General features: G+C 42.4%; 2 protein-coding genes across 2 annotated transcripts in view; one reads left to right on the top strand and one right to left on the bottom strand.

Moving 5' to 3' along the window:
• Positions 1–2,332: 2,332 nt before the first annotated feature.
• LOC139552074 (prostaglandin E2 receptor EP4 subtype-like) lies at positions 2,333–7,736 on the top strand. The gene is made up of 2 exons (XM_071363471.1): positions 2,333–3,265; positions 6,196–7,736. The coding sequence occupies exons 1-2, from the start codon at positions 2,474–2,476 to the stop codon at positions 6,820–6,822; spliced, it is 1,419 nt and encodes a 472-aa protein (XP_071219572.1). The 5' UTR covers positions 2,333–2,473; the 3' UTR covers positions 6,823–7,736.
• Positions 7,737–17,274: 9,538 nt separating this feature from the next.
• LOC139551685 (tetratricopeptide repeat protein 33-like) overlaps positions 17,275–18,409 on the bottom strand; it is a 60,037-nt gene continuing 58,902 nt past the window's right edge. Inside the window, exon 6 of the mRNA XM_071362959.1 lies at positions 17,275–18,061. Coding sequence (XP_071219060.1) covers positions 17,996–18,061 — 66 coding nt within the window. The 3' untranslated portion in view covers positions 17,275–17,995. The remainder of the gene's footprint in view (positions 18,062–18,409) is intronic.

An 18,409-nucleotide genomic window follows, 5' to 3' on the forward strand; every position in this document is an offset into this window, starting at 1 on the left:
CCAATTAGTTTACCCTGACCAAATGGACAGGGCACATAGGCCGTATGCAGCTGCTCTTATTAGTAGCCTACAGTTGATCAGACTGAAAAATCGTATTGTTTTTATCCCATACAGCATGTCAGATCTCTAATGTTTAGGTTTAGCCTAGGCTGCTGCAACATTTATGTCATGAGTTTTTGCTTGTGTCTGTCCGGAGATATTATTTGTTATCATCTTTGCTAAATAAATACGGGAGGAAAGTGAAAACCCCTACTTGAGCACGCAGGAAAAAACATTTGCTGCGTCAACCTCTCACTTTAATCGAACTTTTAATGGATGATACGATGGAAGATATCAAATCATTCTGAATTGATTTCGACCTCCCAGAAAAGACCGTCGAAAGTTCCATATGTTCAACAAGTAAAGCGTCGTAACGTGCAATTACCACTGCAAGCTCCTTGTAGTTGCCCTTGTTATCGGGAACTTTCCCTCTCTTCATGTCCTCTAAAAGACAATTCTTACATGCCCAAAAACTTAAATCAAATCAAATCACATTTTATTTGTCACATGCGCCGAATAGAACAGGTGTAGACATTACAGTGAAATGCTTACTTACAAGCCCTTAACCAACCATGCAGTTTTAAGAAAATCCCCCCCAAAAAGTAAGAAATAAGAATAACAAATAATTAGAGCAGCAGTAAATAACAATAGCAGGGCTATATATACAGGGGGTACCTGTACAGAGACAATGTGCGTGGGCATCGGTGTCGAGGTAATTACGTACATGTAGGTAGAGTTAAAAAAGTTGCTGGCGTAGGGGGGTGGGGGGTGCAATGCAAATAGTCCGGGTAGCCATATAATTAGCTGTTCAGGAGTCTTATGGCTTGGGGGTAGAAGCTGTTTAGAAGCCTCTTGGACCTAGACTTGGCGATCCGGTACCGCTTGCCGTGCGGTATCAGAGAGAACAGTCTATGACTAGGGTGGCTGGAGTCTTTGACAATTTTTAGGGCCTTCCTCTGGCACCACCTGGTATAGAGGTCCTGGATGGCAGGAAGCTTGGCCCCGGTGATGTACTGGGCCGTACGCACTACTCTTTGTAGTGCCTTGCGGTCGGAGGCCGAGCTGTTGCCATACCAGGCAGTGATGCAACCCGTCAGGAGTACAGGAGGAGACTGAGCACGCACCCCTGAGAGGCCTCCGTGTTGAGGATCAGTGTGGCGAATGTGTTGTTACCTACCCTTACCACCTGGGGGCGGCCCGTCAGGAAGTCCAGGATCCAGTTGCAGAGGGAGGTGTTTAGTCCCAGGGTCCTTAGCTTAGTGATGAGCTTTGAGGGCACTATGGTGTTGAACGCTGAGCTGTAGTCACTAAATAGCATTCTCTCACAGGTGTTCCTTTTGTCCAGATGGGAAAGGGCAGTGTGGAGTGTAATAGAGATTGCATCATCTGTGGATCTTTTGGTGCGTTAATCAAATTGGAGTGGGTCTAGGGTTTCTGGGATAATGGTGTTGATGTGAGCCATGACCAGCCTTTCAAAGCTTTTCATTCTCATCACTTTTCAATCTCTATCCAACAATGTCATCAACTCACCAAGCTTCTCAACACATAACCCCCCCATAATGCTCTGCGGCACAACCCCAATATAACACACTAGGTTCATTCTCTGATTCTAATCTTATGATTGGATGGACACCATGTCAGTTCACACTGCAAAAGCTTTGATTGGTTGGAGGTCATCCCCGGGAAGTGGTCATAATTACCATGTAGGTCTATGGAAGGGGGTGAGGCCTACGAGCCTCCTTGGTTTTGTATTGAAGTCGATGTACACAGAGGAGGACAGAAGCTAGCTGTTCTCCGCCTACATCATGGTGCTACCCCCAGAGAGTGCTGTTGAAGTTACTAAAGAGCTTCATTGCAAAATAGTGTGTTTTAATCAATTACTTGATGAAAAAGGCTAACTTCTTTAGTGTTTCACTATTTTAATTTTTTATGAAATTTCACTGAGGAGGATGGTCCTCCCCTTCCTACTCTGAGGAGCCTCCACTGTCGGGATATCGCTTTTCAACAGTAAAAGTGAAACATTCGCTGGAGGACGTCTTTAAAGCTGCTCCACCTTCTATAGTGCAGAGCCTCTGCTTCAAACTTACAAGTGAAAGGAGCGACGACAGAGGAGGAGTTGAACATGTTGAACACTGCAGCGCGGTGTGCAGAACGCCTGAGACAAAAACACTTCGGATAGTCAAAAACCTAAAGTTAGCGACTAACAGAAGAGACGAAAGTGTACACTGAGACACGGAGACATTCGTTAGAGTGGTTATTCGAGTGCGTAACGTTTAGATAAGATGATGGAAATTGGGTGGATTTGCACGTTATTGAGCAACTTGGAGAGCACGCACCAACGAAAGGGTAACTGTATCGCCTACATGCCAACGGTTTGGGAGAGAACACTGATGAAGAACTGACTATTTCGTTCCACATAGACAGTTACAGAATAATGTCGGGTATGAATAACGGCACGATGACAAGTGGGCCCCGGGAGCCTACTATCCCGGTGATTATGTTTATATTCGGAGTGGTGGGGAACGTCATCGCCATCGTGGTGCTCCGAAAGTCTCGGAAGGAACAGAAGGAAACCACCTTTTACACCCTGGTGTGCGGGCTTGCAGTGACCGACCTTTTGGGCACGCTACTGGCCAGCCCCGTCACCATCGCCACCTATGTGCAAGGGAAGTGGCCGGGTGGAGAGTCACTGTGTCAGTACTCCGGCTTCATCCTTCTCTTCTTCTTTCTAGTCGGCCTCAGCATTATCTGTGCCATGTCCATAGAGAGATACCTGGCTATAAACCATGCGTATTTCTACAACCATTACGTGGACCAAAAAATTGCGGCGTTGACGCTTGCGGGCATCTACATCTCCAACGCGCTGTTCTGCGCGCTGCCTGCCATGGGGCTGGGGAAAGTGAATAAACAGTTCCCAGGGACCTGGTGCTTCATCGACTGGCGGACTAATGACTCCACGCACGCCGCCTTCTCCTACATGTACGCCGGGGTGAGCTCCTTTCTTATCCTGGCCACGGTGATATGCAACGTGCTGGTATGCGGGGCGCTGATTATGATGCACAAGCGGTTCATCCGTAGAACATCGCTGGGCACGGACCAGGGAGGACGCATAGCGGACCTGAGGCGCAGACGGAGCTTCCAACGCATGGCCGGCGCAGAGATCCAGATGGTCATTCTGCTCATCGCTACCTCCGTGGTTGTTCTCATCTGCTCCATACCGTTGGTGGTAAGTTGACATCTTGCATAATAAGTTTTGCAATAGTTTGACAGATTTTTTAAAAGTTTCGCAACATGTTGGTCTCTCTTTTGTGTCTCTCGTTGTGTGTGCGCAGGAATGGATAACGTTCTGGTGTGGTGTCATTTGTGACAACTTTATGCGTCAGCATACGCATTCTTAATTGGAGGGAACATGCCCAAAATGTGCGTGAAAGAAAATGGTTTAATATGTAGTAAATTAGCTCCTAATCGAATGAAAGATATTGATAGGCTTGATTATAATTCATGTGTAATTAATTAACGTGTTATTGCACTGTTATTGTTCAGACGCTTGTCTGCTGAGGTGTTGTTACTATGTTAACTCTAATGTCAACTTCTGGCGCTCTTGCCATTAGAAACATTTCCTTACTTTGAGAAAAATAAGAACAAATAAATATAATGGATCTATTGATCATTTTTGCTTTCATCTTTAGATACAAAAGTCACCCGTAACAAAACTATAACGATAACAAAACCTTAAAGAAAAGCCCTTGGATTAATAATATTTTAGATGAATATCTAATTTGATAGCATGAATAACAAGTATTTGTGATTTAGCACACAGATAAGGAAGACAGGCTAATTGTGTGTGTGTGTGTTTGTGTGTACCTTGAGAAATGGAAATATCCAGATTTCATCAGCTCATCGATTGGTGGTGTCACCCTGTTGGTGGGTATGTGTTGCACCTGTGCTGGCTTGTCCATCTTGTTGCTGGGGGGGGGGGGGATTTTAGGGTACATTTTCCTAGTTGCTTGTCAACTTTCAGTGGAGACCTCCATGGATGTCCGTCAGAACCCCTTTTGAACCCCTGGTTTGGTTGTCAGTGATATTTTCCTTGTTAGTTTGTCTTGTGGGAACGTAACACCATCCACTTGTTTCTGATGGGATCCGTCTGTCTGTCTACTGCTCGGCCAGTGTCGACCATTTCCACCAAACTCTGTCCTCTATACATACTGTAAAACCAAATGTTTAGGATCTGAGTGTTTAGGATGAATGTACATGAGGAAACATATATATTAAAACAAACTATTCTAAAAATCAAACGGCAACAAAGCATGCTGAGAAATATGATAATGAGGCCCCTCCCACATCTTTTTTGAGTTAACGGAAATTAACTCAACACAGTTGAGTCACAACAACACCACTCGATTGAAAAGATGTCTTGTGTCAAATGTCCTGTTAAGTGCTGAAATGTAGGTATGGTGACGGACATTCCTTACACTGACCTGAATAAAAGTTATGGAAAGTCATGTCACTTTGTAATGACTAAATGCACTCTAAACAGGACGATGGGAAAGTAAACACTAGTTTATCAAATCTGATCACTTAGGAGATACTGTATACACTAGGTGTTCTCCTGATTGGAAACTGACAGGAAAAAGCCGACTATCATGTTTAATCTTGCATTTTAAACGCCTGTGTTTAAGATGAGAACACTTATTGGCTAATCTAAATGCCTAATGTTTAAGTTTTTAACACTGACGTTTACGTTATAAACGTGTCACGTTTTGTGGTTTTACAGTGCGAAGAATACTATAAGCCATCCTGTCCCCATGCACTGCATGATAGTTACGAGAGGACAGAATCACTAGAGACTGTACTTCCTACACGCTTCAAAAACACTCCGCAAAGAAAATGAAAAAACAAATTACAGGGTACTGAGGGCAAAAGTTCTGAAGAGGACCAATGATATATTGTGTTCTATAAACCATCCCCATGCAGCATTTGAGAGTTATATGTAAGGACAGATCCACTAGAGACAGTACATTACATCCCGCAAGCTTCAAAAACCCTCCCCTGGAAAATAAAACTGAGGGCTTAAGGTCTGAAGAAGACCCGTTGGTCTATAATTAGATATTATTGTGTTCTATATGCTGTCCCCATGCGCTGATTGAGAGCTAAGAACCGAGCCACTACAGTACATCCTGCAAGCTTCAAAAACTCCACCAAACAAAAATGAAAAGACTAGCTGAACGAGACCCTGTAAGGACGGCATGTACACTAACGGTTAAGAGTGTTGGACCTGTAACAGAAAGGTTGCTGGTTTGAATCCCTGAGCCAGCAAGGTGGAAAAATTTGCCGTTCTGCCCTTGAGCAAAGCAGTTAACCCCGAATAACAACTGCTCCCTGGGCGCCGATGACGTGGATATCGATTAAGGCAGCCCCTCGCACCTCTCTGATTCAGAGGAATTGGATTAAATGTGGAAGACACATTACGATTGAATGCATTCAGTTGTACAACTGACTAGGTATCCCCCTTTCCCTGTAGTTCAATAATCAGTGTCCTTAGAGTTCTCCCTCCTACTATATTTACCAGTAACAACCTTATCATATAGGCTAGTTACTTTACTTCACTTGTTTTGACATTGTGAGTCAGAAATGCGGTTGATTGGACCCAGGGGAGAGCCAATGGCCAGAGACGTTCATATGATTGATGATTAACATGGGGAGTGGGGTTGTGTTTTCATTGGTTCTTTGCCCAGGCTTCCGTGCCACTGCCTGTTAGGCTGATACTATTGCTCCTAGTACACTCTAATGCACATGATCATCTTATGCCAACATTACAACAGCATAGTCAAATAGGTTAGAAGTTTTTCAATCATGATAGTTTGTTCTGTATGTCCGGTATGTATATTAGAACTGCTAGGTTTAGATTAATGTTATTCATGTTTGAAGAAGAAAGCGGGCGTGAACGCTACTACAATTGGATTTAATTAAAGTAGTTCAACAGGATTCAATAGGAATTCTATCATTTTGTACATTTTAGTCATTTAGCAGATGTTCTTATCCAGATCCTATTGAACACACCTATTGAAGCTTCCAATGTACATCCTCCTCATAAATATACAGAACAACCAATAACCCTTCAACCCTGTCCATCTCCCTTCCTTCCTCCCTCAGCTGCGGATTTTTGTAAACCAGCTGTCCAGGATTGAATTTGACGCCCGTTCAACTCCCATAGAGAAGAACCCAGATCTCCACGCCATCCGCATTGCCTCCGTCAACCCCATCCTTGACCCCTGGATCTACATCCTGCTGAGGAAGACCGTCCTACTGAAGCTGGTGGAGAAGATCAAGTATCTGTTCTGCCGCTTGGGCAGCCAGGGGCGGGGCTCAGGGGTCAGCGGTCAATTCTGCTGTGGAGGTGAAGGTCATCGGAATTCGTCCATCGTGTCCCTGGACTCCCCGTCACTAGTGTCCCGCGAGTTGAAGGACGTCATCAGCACCTCGCAGACATTTCTTTACCTTCCGGAGGGGACTAAAGGGGGGTTGGGGGAGTTTAGAGGGACAGGGGGAGAGGGAAGACCTAGCCTCCCTGCTGTGGAGCGCTCCCTGCTCCAGGACCAACAGACACCAGCGGGTAAGGGGATGCAAAAGGATCCCAAAAAGGGCCCCAGGATATCAATGAGGTCAGAGGGGACAGTTGACCCTTCACGTCTGAACAGGGTGCAATTGGACCGAAAGGACAAGACTCTACATGTGACATTTACAGACGAGACACTGAACTTACAGGAGAAATGCATCTGACGGACACAAACACAAACTCAGCCAGAGTGTCTAATAACACATAAAAGTCACAGAGGTAAGGGGAATTTAGGACTTCTAATAGCCTAAAAGGTTGGGACCTCTGAAGGGTTGAACTGAAATACACATTGATAAACTGAACTCACAGGTGAAGGAATTCTGGGAGCTGTGCAAACACACGGTTGGTTTTACTGACAGCTGACACGATAAGAGGAGAAATACTTATCGTTCTATAGGGATTGTTATTCTCTGAACTTTGAGGTCATCTGTGATGCTCCAAAATGGAACATCAGCCTATCAGAAACATGATGTCCTGTTTAGGGTTTGGACAAAATGGAAACACAGTGCCAAAGTGGATTGTAGGAGATTGGATCTATTGACATGGATGGATCTATTGTATATGTCACATTCTTATTACAAGAATACCAATATAATATACCAGCACACACATCAGTAATGAACATAAAATGTCATATGAACTTTTTATAAAGACTATAAGGAGATTTCATTGCACTTTTCAAGAACTCAAAACCATTGAAAGGCTGTCAGAATGCTATCGGTATAGAATGTTGCTTACCACTGGCCTCCACTACTACAAACGTTGTGATATACTGTAAATAGTCATTAGGCTACAATGTGAACTTTGTCCCATAACATGAATGAATTTTTAATGAAAAAATAAATGTTTCTTCTCTGTGAGAAGGTCCAGTTAGTTTGTATCCATTTAAAATTGTTACAAGATGGACTGAAACGGTATGCTACATATCAACATTTGCATCATATTGGTTAACTTGGCAGCTCCACAGCAATGCCTGAAGTATAAAAATCAAGCAAGAATATTGGGCGTATAATTCCGTGCATTTCACTCTGTTACTTGTACTGAGCTTGTATGGTTGAAATAACAACGATTATTTAAATTGCTTGTCTTTTGTTTTGTTCAAATGACACATCTGCTTCATATGTGTGCATGTCCATTGCTTTCCCCCCAATTAAGTGATATCAGCGAACTGCAAAACTGGATGATGTGTTTTCAGTGTGGCCGAAGACTGGGCACCAGGGTCTTAGGAACAGGTGGGCCTTGGTGGGCCTTGGTGGGCCCATGCCCAACCACTTGGGAGCCAGGCCCACCCAATCAGATTTAATGCTCTACTTGTCAGTGTTCCAAACGGGACATTGTTTGTCTTTTTACTTAAACACAGTACTTGACTTAGGAAGAAGCTCACCGGAACTGAATTTCCTTCTGCTTGAGTTACTGCACCTCCTATAGAATATTAGCTCAAAACTATTGAGGAGTTCCTGCACCTAAATATGCATACATTATCAGATAGAAATAATAGCAACCAGTAGGAAGGGATATACACTGAGTGTACAAAACATTATGCTCTTTCCATGACATAGACTGATCAGGTGAATCCAGATGAAAGCTACAGTATATTTTTAGTGGCCTCACACTGGTCTTAAACTGGTTGAATCAACATTGTTTCAACATCATTTGTCAACGTATTGTGATGTGGAATCTACGTGGAAAGTACATTGGATTTGAAAAAAGTCATCGACGTAAACTGTTGTTTTGAGAGTGAAATTTCAACAACAGGATTATGTCATCATGATAACCACTTTTCAACATAGCTAAACCTTGTATAAAATATGTTGAATTTGTACCTTTGAAACAACGTCATGAAACATGGTACCAACGTTTTACATGTTGCGTTTTATTTTTGTTCAGTGTAAATCTTTAACTTAGATGTTTGGTTCAGATGGAGATGGGAATCCAACATACCAAATATGAATTTGTAAACAAACTGGATATTGAGTTGTGTTTGGTTGTCAACGCAACCAAATATCAACATTTTAAGGAGATGTGTCTTCTGCTAAGATAGTTCCATCTGTGCCACTGACTGTCTGGCTTTGATTCTAGTTTCTCTACAATTTAATAATTGATGAGTACAAATTATCTGACATTGAATTCCCATTCGCACTTTATTGTGCTTTTAAAAGGTTGAAAGCTAAGTGATAACATATTTAGATGACAACTAAACCAAAACTCTGACATAGATTTCTATTGGAATATGATTGTGATTTTAGATGTTTGAACACATACAGTACCCATACTCATTTCAGGGTTTTTCTTTATTTTTAATATGTTCTACATTGTAGAATAATAGTGAAGATATCAAAACTATGAAAGAACACACATGGAAGCATGTAGTAACCAAAAAAGGTGTGAAACAAATCAAAATATATTTTATTTTTGAGATTCTTCAAAGTAGCCACCCTTTGCCTTGATGACAGCTTTGCACACTCTTGGCATTCTCTCAACCAGCTACAACTGGAATGATTTTCCAACAGTCTTGAAGGAGTACCCACATATTCTGAGCACTTCTTGGCTGCTTTTCCTTCACTCTGCGGTCCAACTCATCCCAAACCATCTCAAATGTGCCTTGAATTCTAAATAAATCACAGACAGTGTCACCAGCAAAGCACCCCCACACCATCACACCTCCTCCATGCTTTACGGTGGGAACCACACATGCGGAGATTCTCTATTCACCTCCTCTGCGTCTCACAAAGACACAGCGGTTGGAACTAAACATCTCAAATTTGGACTCATCAGACCAAAGGACAGATTTCCACCGGCCTAATGTCTATTGTTCGTGTTTCTTGGCCCAAGCAAGTCTCTTCTTATTATTAATGTCCTTTAGTAGTGGTTTCTTGGCAGCAAAATTGACCATGAAGGCCTGATTCACGTAGTGTCCTCTGAACAGTTTATGTTGAGATGTGTCTGTTACTTGAACTGTGTGAAGCATTTATTTGGGATGCAATTTCTGAGGCTGGTAACTCTAATGAACTTATCCTCTGCAGCAGAGGTAACTCTGGGTCTTCCTTTCCTGTGGTGGTCCTCATGAGAGCCAGTTTCATCATAGCGCTTGATGGTTTCTGCGACTGCACTTGAAGAAACTTTTAAAGTTCTTGACATTTTCCAGATTGACTGACTTTTATGTCTTAAAGTAATAACGGACTGTCGTTTCTCTTTCCTTATTTGATCTGTTATTGCCATAATATGGACTTGGTCTTTTACCAAACGGGGCTACCTTCTGTATACCACCCCTACCTTGTCACAACACAACAGATTGGCTCAAACGCATTAAGAAGGAACAAGTTCCACAAATTAACTTTTAACCAGGCACACATGTTAATTGAAATGCATTCCAGGTGACTACCTCATGAAGCTGGTTCAGAGAATGCCAAGAGTGTGCAAAGCTGTCATCAAGGCAAAGGGTGGCTACTTTGAAGAATCTCAAATATAAAATATATGTTTTGGTTACTACACGATTCCATATGTGTTATTTCATAGTTTTGATGTCTTCACTATTATTCTACAATGTAGAAAATAGCAACGGTGCATTACAATGATATATTTGACTTTATGGGGACTGAATGCTGAGTTAAGGCTCCCAGGCTTGCAACGACAGACCAGATACAAATTCAATTTGCACTAAGGTGTGAAGTAAAAAGGGTCGAGGCCTTAAGGCCCAACAAGTGTCAGGAGTCTTTGAAGCGTCCTCTGAAGCCCCCTCCTGCTGTTCAACGATCATTCACTGGCGTTTTCTACAAGAAATCTGACTCCAGAAATAAAAGCTTCTCCCAAGTGGGTGACACCTACTCCCATTGCCTACAGCACTGCTGCTTGGATTCCACCTGGCGATCTGCCCAGGCCAGTCTCCTCCTGTCTGGTACAGGTACCTTCACCACACTCACCCCTCTCTCCCGACCTTTCGCCCGCCTCCAGCACACACACACACTGTTGGGACGAGTGACTCTGAACTTAAAATGGCTTACAATAGCTAGTTGTTATATATAGATTTTTTTCTTGTGCATTTTGCTATTTTCCTCATGACTCCTGCATACTTTGTTGACTACAAACGTTCTTTGCCCAACCGTGGGACAGACTGTTTGTTCCCACACTCGAGACTCTGACTCTCTATTGGTTACATGGACTATTGGCCTCCCATCCTATTCTAACCACCTCTCGCCGGGTTTTGTATTCATGTTACCTGATGAAATTGCTGTACAATATGATCTTGTTGCCATCTAATGCACATTCAAATGTTATAAATCAGCACTGCAGAGCTCTCCCTGTCCTCTGCAGTGCCTTGATTGTATTACTGCTGATGATATGATATCTGGAAATGTGCATGTACATCCTGGCCCATCTACTGTTGCTAGCCCCAATTCTGCTTCACTGATTTCTGCTCTTGTAAAAGCCTGGATTTTCTGCACGTTAACACTAGAAGCTTATTACCTAAAATGGATCAATTGAAAGTGTGGGTTCACAGCTACAATCCAGATGTGTTGGTCATTACTGAGACGTGGTTAAGGAAGAGTGTTTTGAATACTGATGTTAACCTTTCTGGTTATAACCTTTTTCAGCAAGACAGATCTTCCAAAGGTGGGGGAGTGGCAATCTTTACCAAGGATCCCCTTCAGTGCTCGGTTGTCTCCACCAAGTCTGTCCCCAAACAATTTGATTTGCTGGTTTTAAGCGTTAAACTTTCAAATAGCTCTTTGTTGACTGTTGCTGGGTACTATCGTCCTCCATCAGCACCGGCCTGTACCCTACCTGCCCTAAGCTCTCTCCTGGCCCCTTACACTAATCCTGAATGTGTCCTGCTAGGTGACCTAAACTGGGACATTCTTAAATCACCTGACCAAGTCCTAAAGCAATGGGACTCCCTAAATCTTTCTCAGATTATTTCCAATCCCAACAGGCATGACTCCAAACACCCAGAAAAGGCTACTCTCCTTGATGTTATCCTCACAAATAATCCTGATATCAGTTTGGTGTTTTCTGTAATGACCTTAGTGATCACTGTTTTACAGCCTTTGTTCGTAATGACTTAAATGTAAATGTAAATGTAAATGTAATGGCTGCTCAGTGAAACGACCTGTCCTGATTTGTCGTAGACGCTTACTAAAAAACTTTAATGAGCAAGCCTTCCTTCATGACCTGGCCTCTGTAAAATGGTATAAAATCATCTTGATCCCCTCTGTGGAAGACGCTTGGACCTTCGTTTTTGATATTTTCAGTGGTATTGTTAACAAACACGCCCCCATAAAGAAAATTAGAATTAAAACAGGTGCAGCCCCTGTAATCTTGCAGAGTTACTCCACCTCAAGAATTGCATTTGGCGAAAGGCTCGTCACACACATAATCAGGCTGACTGGCTATCGTTCAGGCAAATGAGAAATAAGTGCACTCAGGCTATCCGGAAGGCCAAAGTTAGTTACTTTAAGGAGCAGTTCTCCCTCTATGGGTCTAACCCCAAGAAGTTCTGGGAAACAGTTAAAGACCTGGATAATAAACTCTCCTCCTCACAGCTGCCCATGTCCCTTAATGTTGATGATGTGGTTGTTCCTGAGAAGAAGCACATGGCTGAGCTCTTTAATCACCACTTCATTAAGTCAGGATTCCTATTTGACTCAGCCATGCCTCCTTGCCCGTCCAACATTTCCTCATCTCCCACCCCTTCTAATGCGACTATCCCAATGCTTCTCCCTCTTTTTCACCTGCCCCGCTACAAAGTTTCTCCCTACAGGCAGTCACTGAGTCCGAGGTGCTAAAGGAGCTCCTTAAACTTGACCCCCAAAAAACATCTGGGTCAGATGGTTGACACCCTTTCTTCTTTAAGGTTGCTGCCCCTATCATCGCCAAGCCCATCTCCAACCTTTTTAACCTGTCTATCCTTTCTTGGGAGGTTCCCATTGCTTGTAAGGCAGCCACAGTTCGTCCTTTATTTGAAGGGGGAGATTAAGCTGATCCTAACTGTTATAGGCCTATTTCTACTTTGCCCTGTTTATCAAAATTGTTGGAAAAACTTGTCAATAAACAACTGACCGGGTTTCTTGATGTCTATAGTATTCTCTCTGGTATGCAATCTGGTTTCCGCTCAGGTTATGGATGTGTCACTGCAACCTTAAAAGGTCCTCAATGATGTCACCATTGTTCTCGATTCTAAGCAATATCGTGTTGCTATTTTTATTGACTTGACCAAAGCTTTTGATAGTTTTCTCTACCCTTAACCTTGTTCTGAACACCTCCAAAACAAAGGTCATGTGGTTTGGTAAGAAGAATGCCCCTCTTCCCACAGGTGTTATTACTACCTCTGAAGGTTTAGAGCTTGAGGCAGTCACCTCATACAAGTACTTGGGAGTATGGCAAGACGGTGCACTGTCCTTCTCTCAGCACATATCAAAGCTGCATGCTAAAATTACATCTAGACTTGGTTTGCTCTATCGTAATCATTCCTCTTTCACCCCAGCTGCCAAACTAACCCTGATTCAGATGACCATCCTACCCATGCTAGATTACGGAGACAAAATGTATAGATCGGCAGGTAACGGTGCTCTCGAGCGGCTTGATGTTCTTTACCATTCAGCCATCAGATTTGCCACCAATGCTCCTTATAGGACGCATCACTACACTCTATATTCCTCTGTAAACTGCTCATCTCTGTATACCTGTCGCAAGACCCACTGGCTGATGCTTATTTATAAACCCTCTTAGGTCTCACTCCCCCCCGATCTGAGATGTCTACTGCAGCCCTCATCCTCTACATACAATACCCGTTCTGCCAGTCACATTCTGTTAAAGGTCCCCAAAGCACACACATCCCTTGGTCACTCCTCTTTTCAGTTCACTGCAGCTAGCGACTGGAACGAGCTGCAACAAACACTCAAACTGGACAGTTTTATTTCAATCTCTTCATTCAACGACTCAATCATGGACACTCTTACTGACAGTTTTGGCTGCTGTGTGTGCTGTATTGTTGTCTCTACCTTCTTGTCCTTTGTGCTGTTGTCTGTGCCCAATAATGTTTATACCATGTTTTGTGCTGCTACCATGTTGGGTTGCTACCATGGTGTTCTTATGTTGTGTTGCTACCATGCTGTGTTGTCATGTGTTTCTGCGTTGCTATGTTGTTGTCTTAGTTCTCTCTTTATGTAGTGTTGTGTTGTCTCTCTTGTTGTGATCTGTGTTTTGTCCTATATTATATTGTATTTTAATTTGACTTTTTTTTATATCTCAGGCCCCCGTCCCTGCAGGAGGCCTTTTGCCTTCTGATAGGCCGTCATTGAAAATAAGAATTTGTTCTTAACTGACTTGCCTAGTTAAATAAATTAAATAAAAATGCAATTTGTAAATAGAGTCTTTACCTTGTTCTGCCACCAACTTACCCTCATGCTGCAATGTTTGTAAACACAGAAAGGGGTCTCAGCAAAGCACAATCAACCTGGACCAGCCTTTTACTGACTACCACAATCAACCTGGACCAGCCTTTTACTGACTACTACAATCAACCTGGACCAGCCTTTTACTGACTACCACAATCAACCTGGACCAGCCTTTTACTGACTACCACAATCAACCTGGACCAGCCTTTTACTGACTACCACAATCAACCTGGACCAGCCTTTTACTGACTACCACAATCAACCTGGACCAACCTTTTACTGACTACCACAATCAACCTGGACCAGCCTTTTACTGACTACCACAATCAACCTGGACCAGCCTTTGACTGACTACCTGACCTCATGATAACTTTGCCTGACATTATTATCAATAGGCAAACATTGCATAAAGCTGTTATGGCCATGAGAAGTAGTGAAACACCCACAGAGCTCGATGAGGAAGGTCGTAGGCAGGTCAAAGGAAAACATAGCAAAACACATGCAGCCAACCTGAACCAGTCTTTACTACTGACCTAACTACCTGATTAAGGCCTCTGAACAAATAGGTTATTGATCAGGCCAGCCTACTTGATGGCGCTACAACTAAACATCAGTACTGATTACAGGATTCATCTGATGGAGTGACAGATCATTGAGGACAGGGGTAATAGATTACAGGAAAACATTGAATGGAGGTGACAGATCATTGTTCAATATCAATCACATCCTCCAGAATGTATTTGTTGAGAGGCCTTGAACAGGTAGTCAGTTGTAAAGACTGGTTCAGGTTGGCTGTGTGTGCTTTGCTGTTTTATTCAGAAGAAAACTGCTTTGTCCGAGATGTTTTAGAGGCAATTATGGCTCTGATCAATCATAAGGAAATGGCATTTCTTTCCACAACAGCACCTTTCTAATGAACAACATGTAGAGGGTGGCAATGATTTACTCTTTGAATAATGTAGGATGTAGGCTTCTGTACTGTACATCCACGAGTGAAAAAATGTTTGTAGCCTACCAAGTTTTACTTTATCGACTTACGCTGGTGTGAGTGAATACAATAGATACTGTATATTGTGTCCAAATCTAGCATATGGCACACAAAAAAAGGCCAATTAAATTTGCACTGTTACTTGTAATCAATTGATTTATTTTAGATGTACACTTTACAGGTAAGACGGATACATTCTCATTATTTACATAAACAAAGTGTTACTACATCACGTCAGCTGTGTCAGTTACAGAAACAGGAATATAATTCACACTAAATAGGCTATGAGCACTGTCATGGTCAAAACAGCTGTTACCTTTCCCACTGTGTGCACAGCTCCACCCAATGATCCCCCACATGACCGGGGAATGAACTCAGTCCTACGAGATGAATGACTGTTACCAACACATTCATGGTCCCCTTTTTCTAGTGAAAGGTTATAACGCTCGGTGTCAGAGGGAGTCTTTAAAGCGAAGTGGGCGTACAGCCTTTATTACGATGCAGACGTCAGGGCTTTCATACTAGCGGAGCAGAGCAGAGCAAGTCAAGGAAGTAAGTTTGTATTCATACAGGTCGTACCGCAATTGCGTCACACTCCATACGAAGCCTCCGACCACATTTTCGGATCAAGCATAAAATTGGCCATTGCTATTAAATATATTTCTGCATCTGTTACAAGAGACATAGATGACGAAATTGTCTAAATATTATTTAATATTGTTAGGTTCGGAATGGAGTAAAAACTCACGGATGACTAGAAAAAGCTCAAACTGAGTTCAATCACCCCATTGGGTCATACAGCCACAAAGACAATATACAAGTCACACAAGCACATCTTTACACCTCACGACTAGGCGGAGTCACCTCCTTGCATGTCTAAGATAACCAATCCTTCTTTGGTGTTAGGCAGATACACAGTAGGTTCCTCTTACTGGTATTGTCATGGCCCTGCCTCGGTCCAGGACCCTCATGGGCGTGGAAATGTGTGTGTGTGTGTGTGTGAGATAGGACTGTAATCCCAGCATGGTCTTCTCTCTTCATCTGTTGACTTGGAGTTGAGTTCCACAACCCTCATGGTCCAGGTTCCTTAGCAACTGGTCTGCCTTTTCCAAGAACTGATACCAGACTGTTTCCCTTCACCTCCCTCCTTAGCAACATTCATATTCGACAATAATATATTTGAACAGAATATTACTTTGCTGTACTTCCCTTTTCTCACCCAGTAACTTTCCATATCACCCAGTAACTTTCCATATCACCCAGTAACTTTCCATATCACCCAGTAACTTTCCATATCACCCAGTAACTTTCCATATCACCCAGTAACTTTCCATATCACCCAGTAACTTTCCATATCACCCAGTAACTTTCCATATCACCCAGTAACACACCAAGTTCCTCTTTACCCTTCCTTGACCCCAGACATTTACATTTCTTATAGATGTAAAGTTATCACTAAGTTCTGGTACGGTAACATGAATAAGTACTTTTCAAGCTAGAATCCAACAAGATGAATTGAATAAATCCAAGGGGGACACATTAATTCTCTCAGAAACCCGTCTCCTCTTTCACTGCCTCTCTGTATTAAAAACAATCTGATAGGGTTTTGTATGACTAAAACAGGCTTTTATGAGTGTCCCATGACAACAATTTTGATATTAGAAGATGCCATTCAAATTCAATGACTGTTCAAGCTGCTAGGCTTTTCAGCATGGCCAGTCCAGGCCGATTGCACAGAGCTTTCAGCGCTAGCCTGCTACTGGCGTTCCTGACAAAGTTGGATTGTTTTAGCAGCTCACCCATCTCCTATGTAGGCTCACATGACACACAAATCCCAACATGGAAATATTTTTTCTCTGTGGGGTTTGTTTCTCCGAGGGTTACATTTTTTTATTAACAGCTCGACTGACACAATTGACTCAAGTGAGGAGTTTTCCAAAGGGATCATTTCCGGTCATCTGACGAAGACGTTCTGAAACATCTCATAACTTGAGATATTTAAAAAGACTAAGGGGCAGTTTCCGGACACAGGGTTAGCCTAGTCGCGGACTTAAGAGCAAGATCAATGGATAATCATCATTAAATCGATTTTTAGTCCAGGATTATGTCTAATCCGTCTGGGAAACCGACCCTGAATGTATTTGAGTTAATGGGATTGACAGACATATTCCAAACACAACAGGATGCTCTTTTCAGGAGGATTAACCAACATGAGTGACTGTTGAGCTCTCAAGTGTATAATGAGAAAACATTTATTGGGGATACACTCCAAACCAGTCTTTTAAATGCCATAGGAGTAACAAGAGAGCATAGATATAAACAACAAAGCTTAAACAGGGAACATCCATTCAGGTCTAAAATTATTGCCACCCTTTATAAAGATGAGCAAAAAAGACTAGAAAATAAATAATACAAATACTGAGCTATATTGTAGGCTCAAAACAACTTGTAACATATTATTTTATACTAACACAATTGCTCAGTTATTTCCAATGCCTTTCAATACCTCACCTTGCGTGGATAACACATTAAGCGTTTTTCAAAAATGTTTTATAGGATTGGAAAACACATTGGGAGGGATCTAAGACCATTCGTCCATACAGAATCTTTGCAAATCTTTGATATCCTTCATCTGCACCCTCAGGTTTTCAATCGGGTTCAAGTCCGGAGACTGAGATGTCCATTCCAAAATGACCATGTTTTTTTCACCTGTCCATATGTAACAGATGTTAAATCGTACTCTCCTTGCGTTGTGTTTAGTTCAAAGAAATCACCCCAGCCAGTGGTCCCAGTTGAGCGTTATTTATTATCTGTGATTAAAATAGGAAACAGCACGTTAGTTGTGCAGGGCTTAATGATGTCGATGGCTGTCGATGGTAAAATTCCTTGCGTCACATTTTCATACTGGGGATAAACAAAATTCAATACAAAATATAACTCGTAAATACCTGTGATTCAAATAGGAAACAGCACGTTAGTTGTGCAAGGCTTAATGATGTCGATGGCTGTCGATGGTAAAATCTGTCGCAGAAAACAACTGTCAGCAGTGAGCTTATGTGAGCATTACATCAGTGCATGCTAGCTAACACACTTATTATATACAGCAATCATATACCAAAGCACATCCCAGAAAGCCCCTCAATCCCTAACAGGTACCATATAACCACACATGAATAAATCAAAAATGTACAGCAAACTTGTACACATTGTAAAATATAAAAATAGAATACATTCAGAATGTGACCTAACCCTTGCATCACATTTTCATACTGGGGAGACCTGACGTTCGCGATCTCCCCCTATCTGCAAGCGGGGCCAATAACAACATGCCTTATTGTCATCGGAATTGAACCAACCAATAAGAGTGCT

This window comes from Salvelinus alpinus, chromosome 24, assembly GCF_045679555.1.
Source record: "Salvelinus alpinus chromosome 24, SLU_Salpinus.1, whole genome shotgun sequence".
Taxonomy (NCBI): domain Eukaryota; kingdom Metazoa; phylum Chordata; class Actinopteri; order Salmoniformes; family Salmonidae; genus Salvelinus; species Salvelinus alpinus.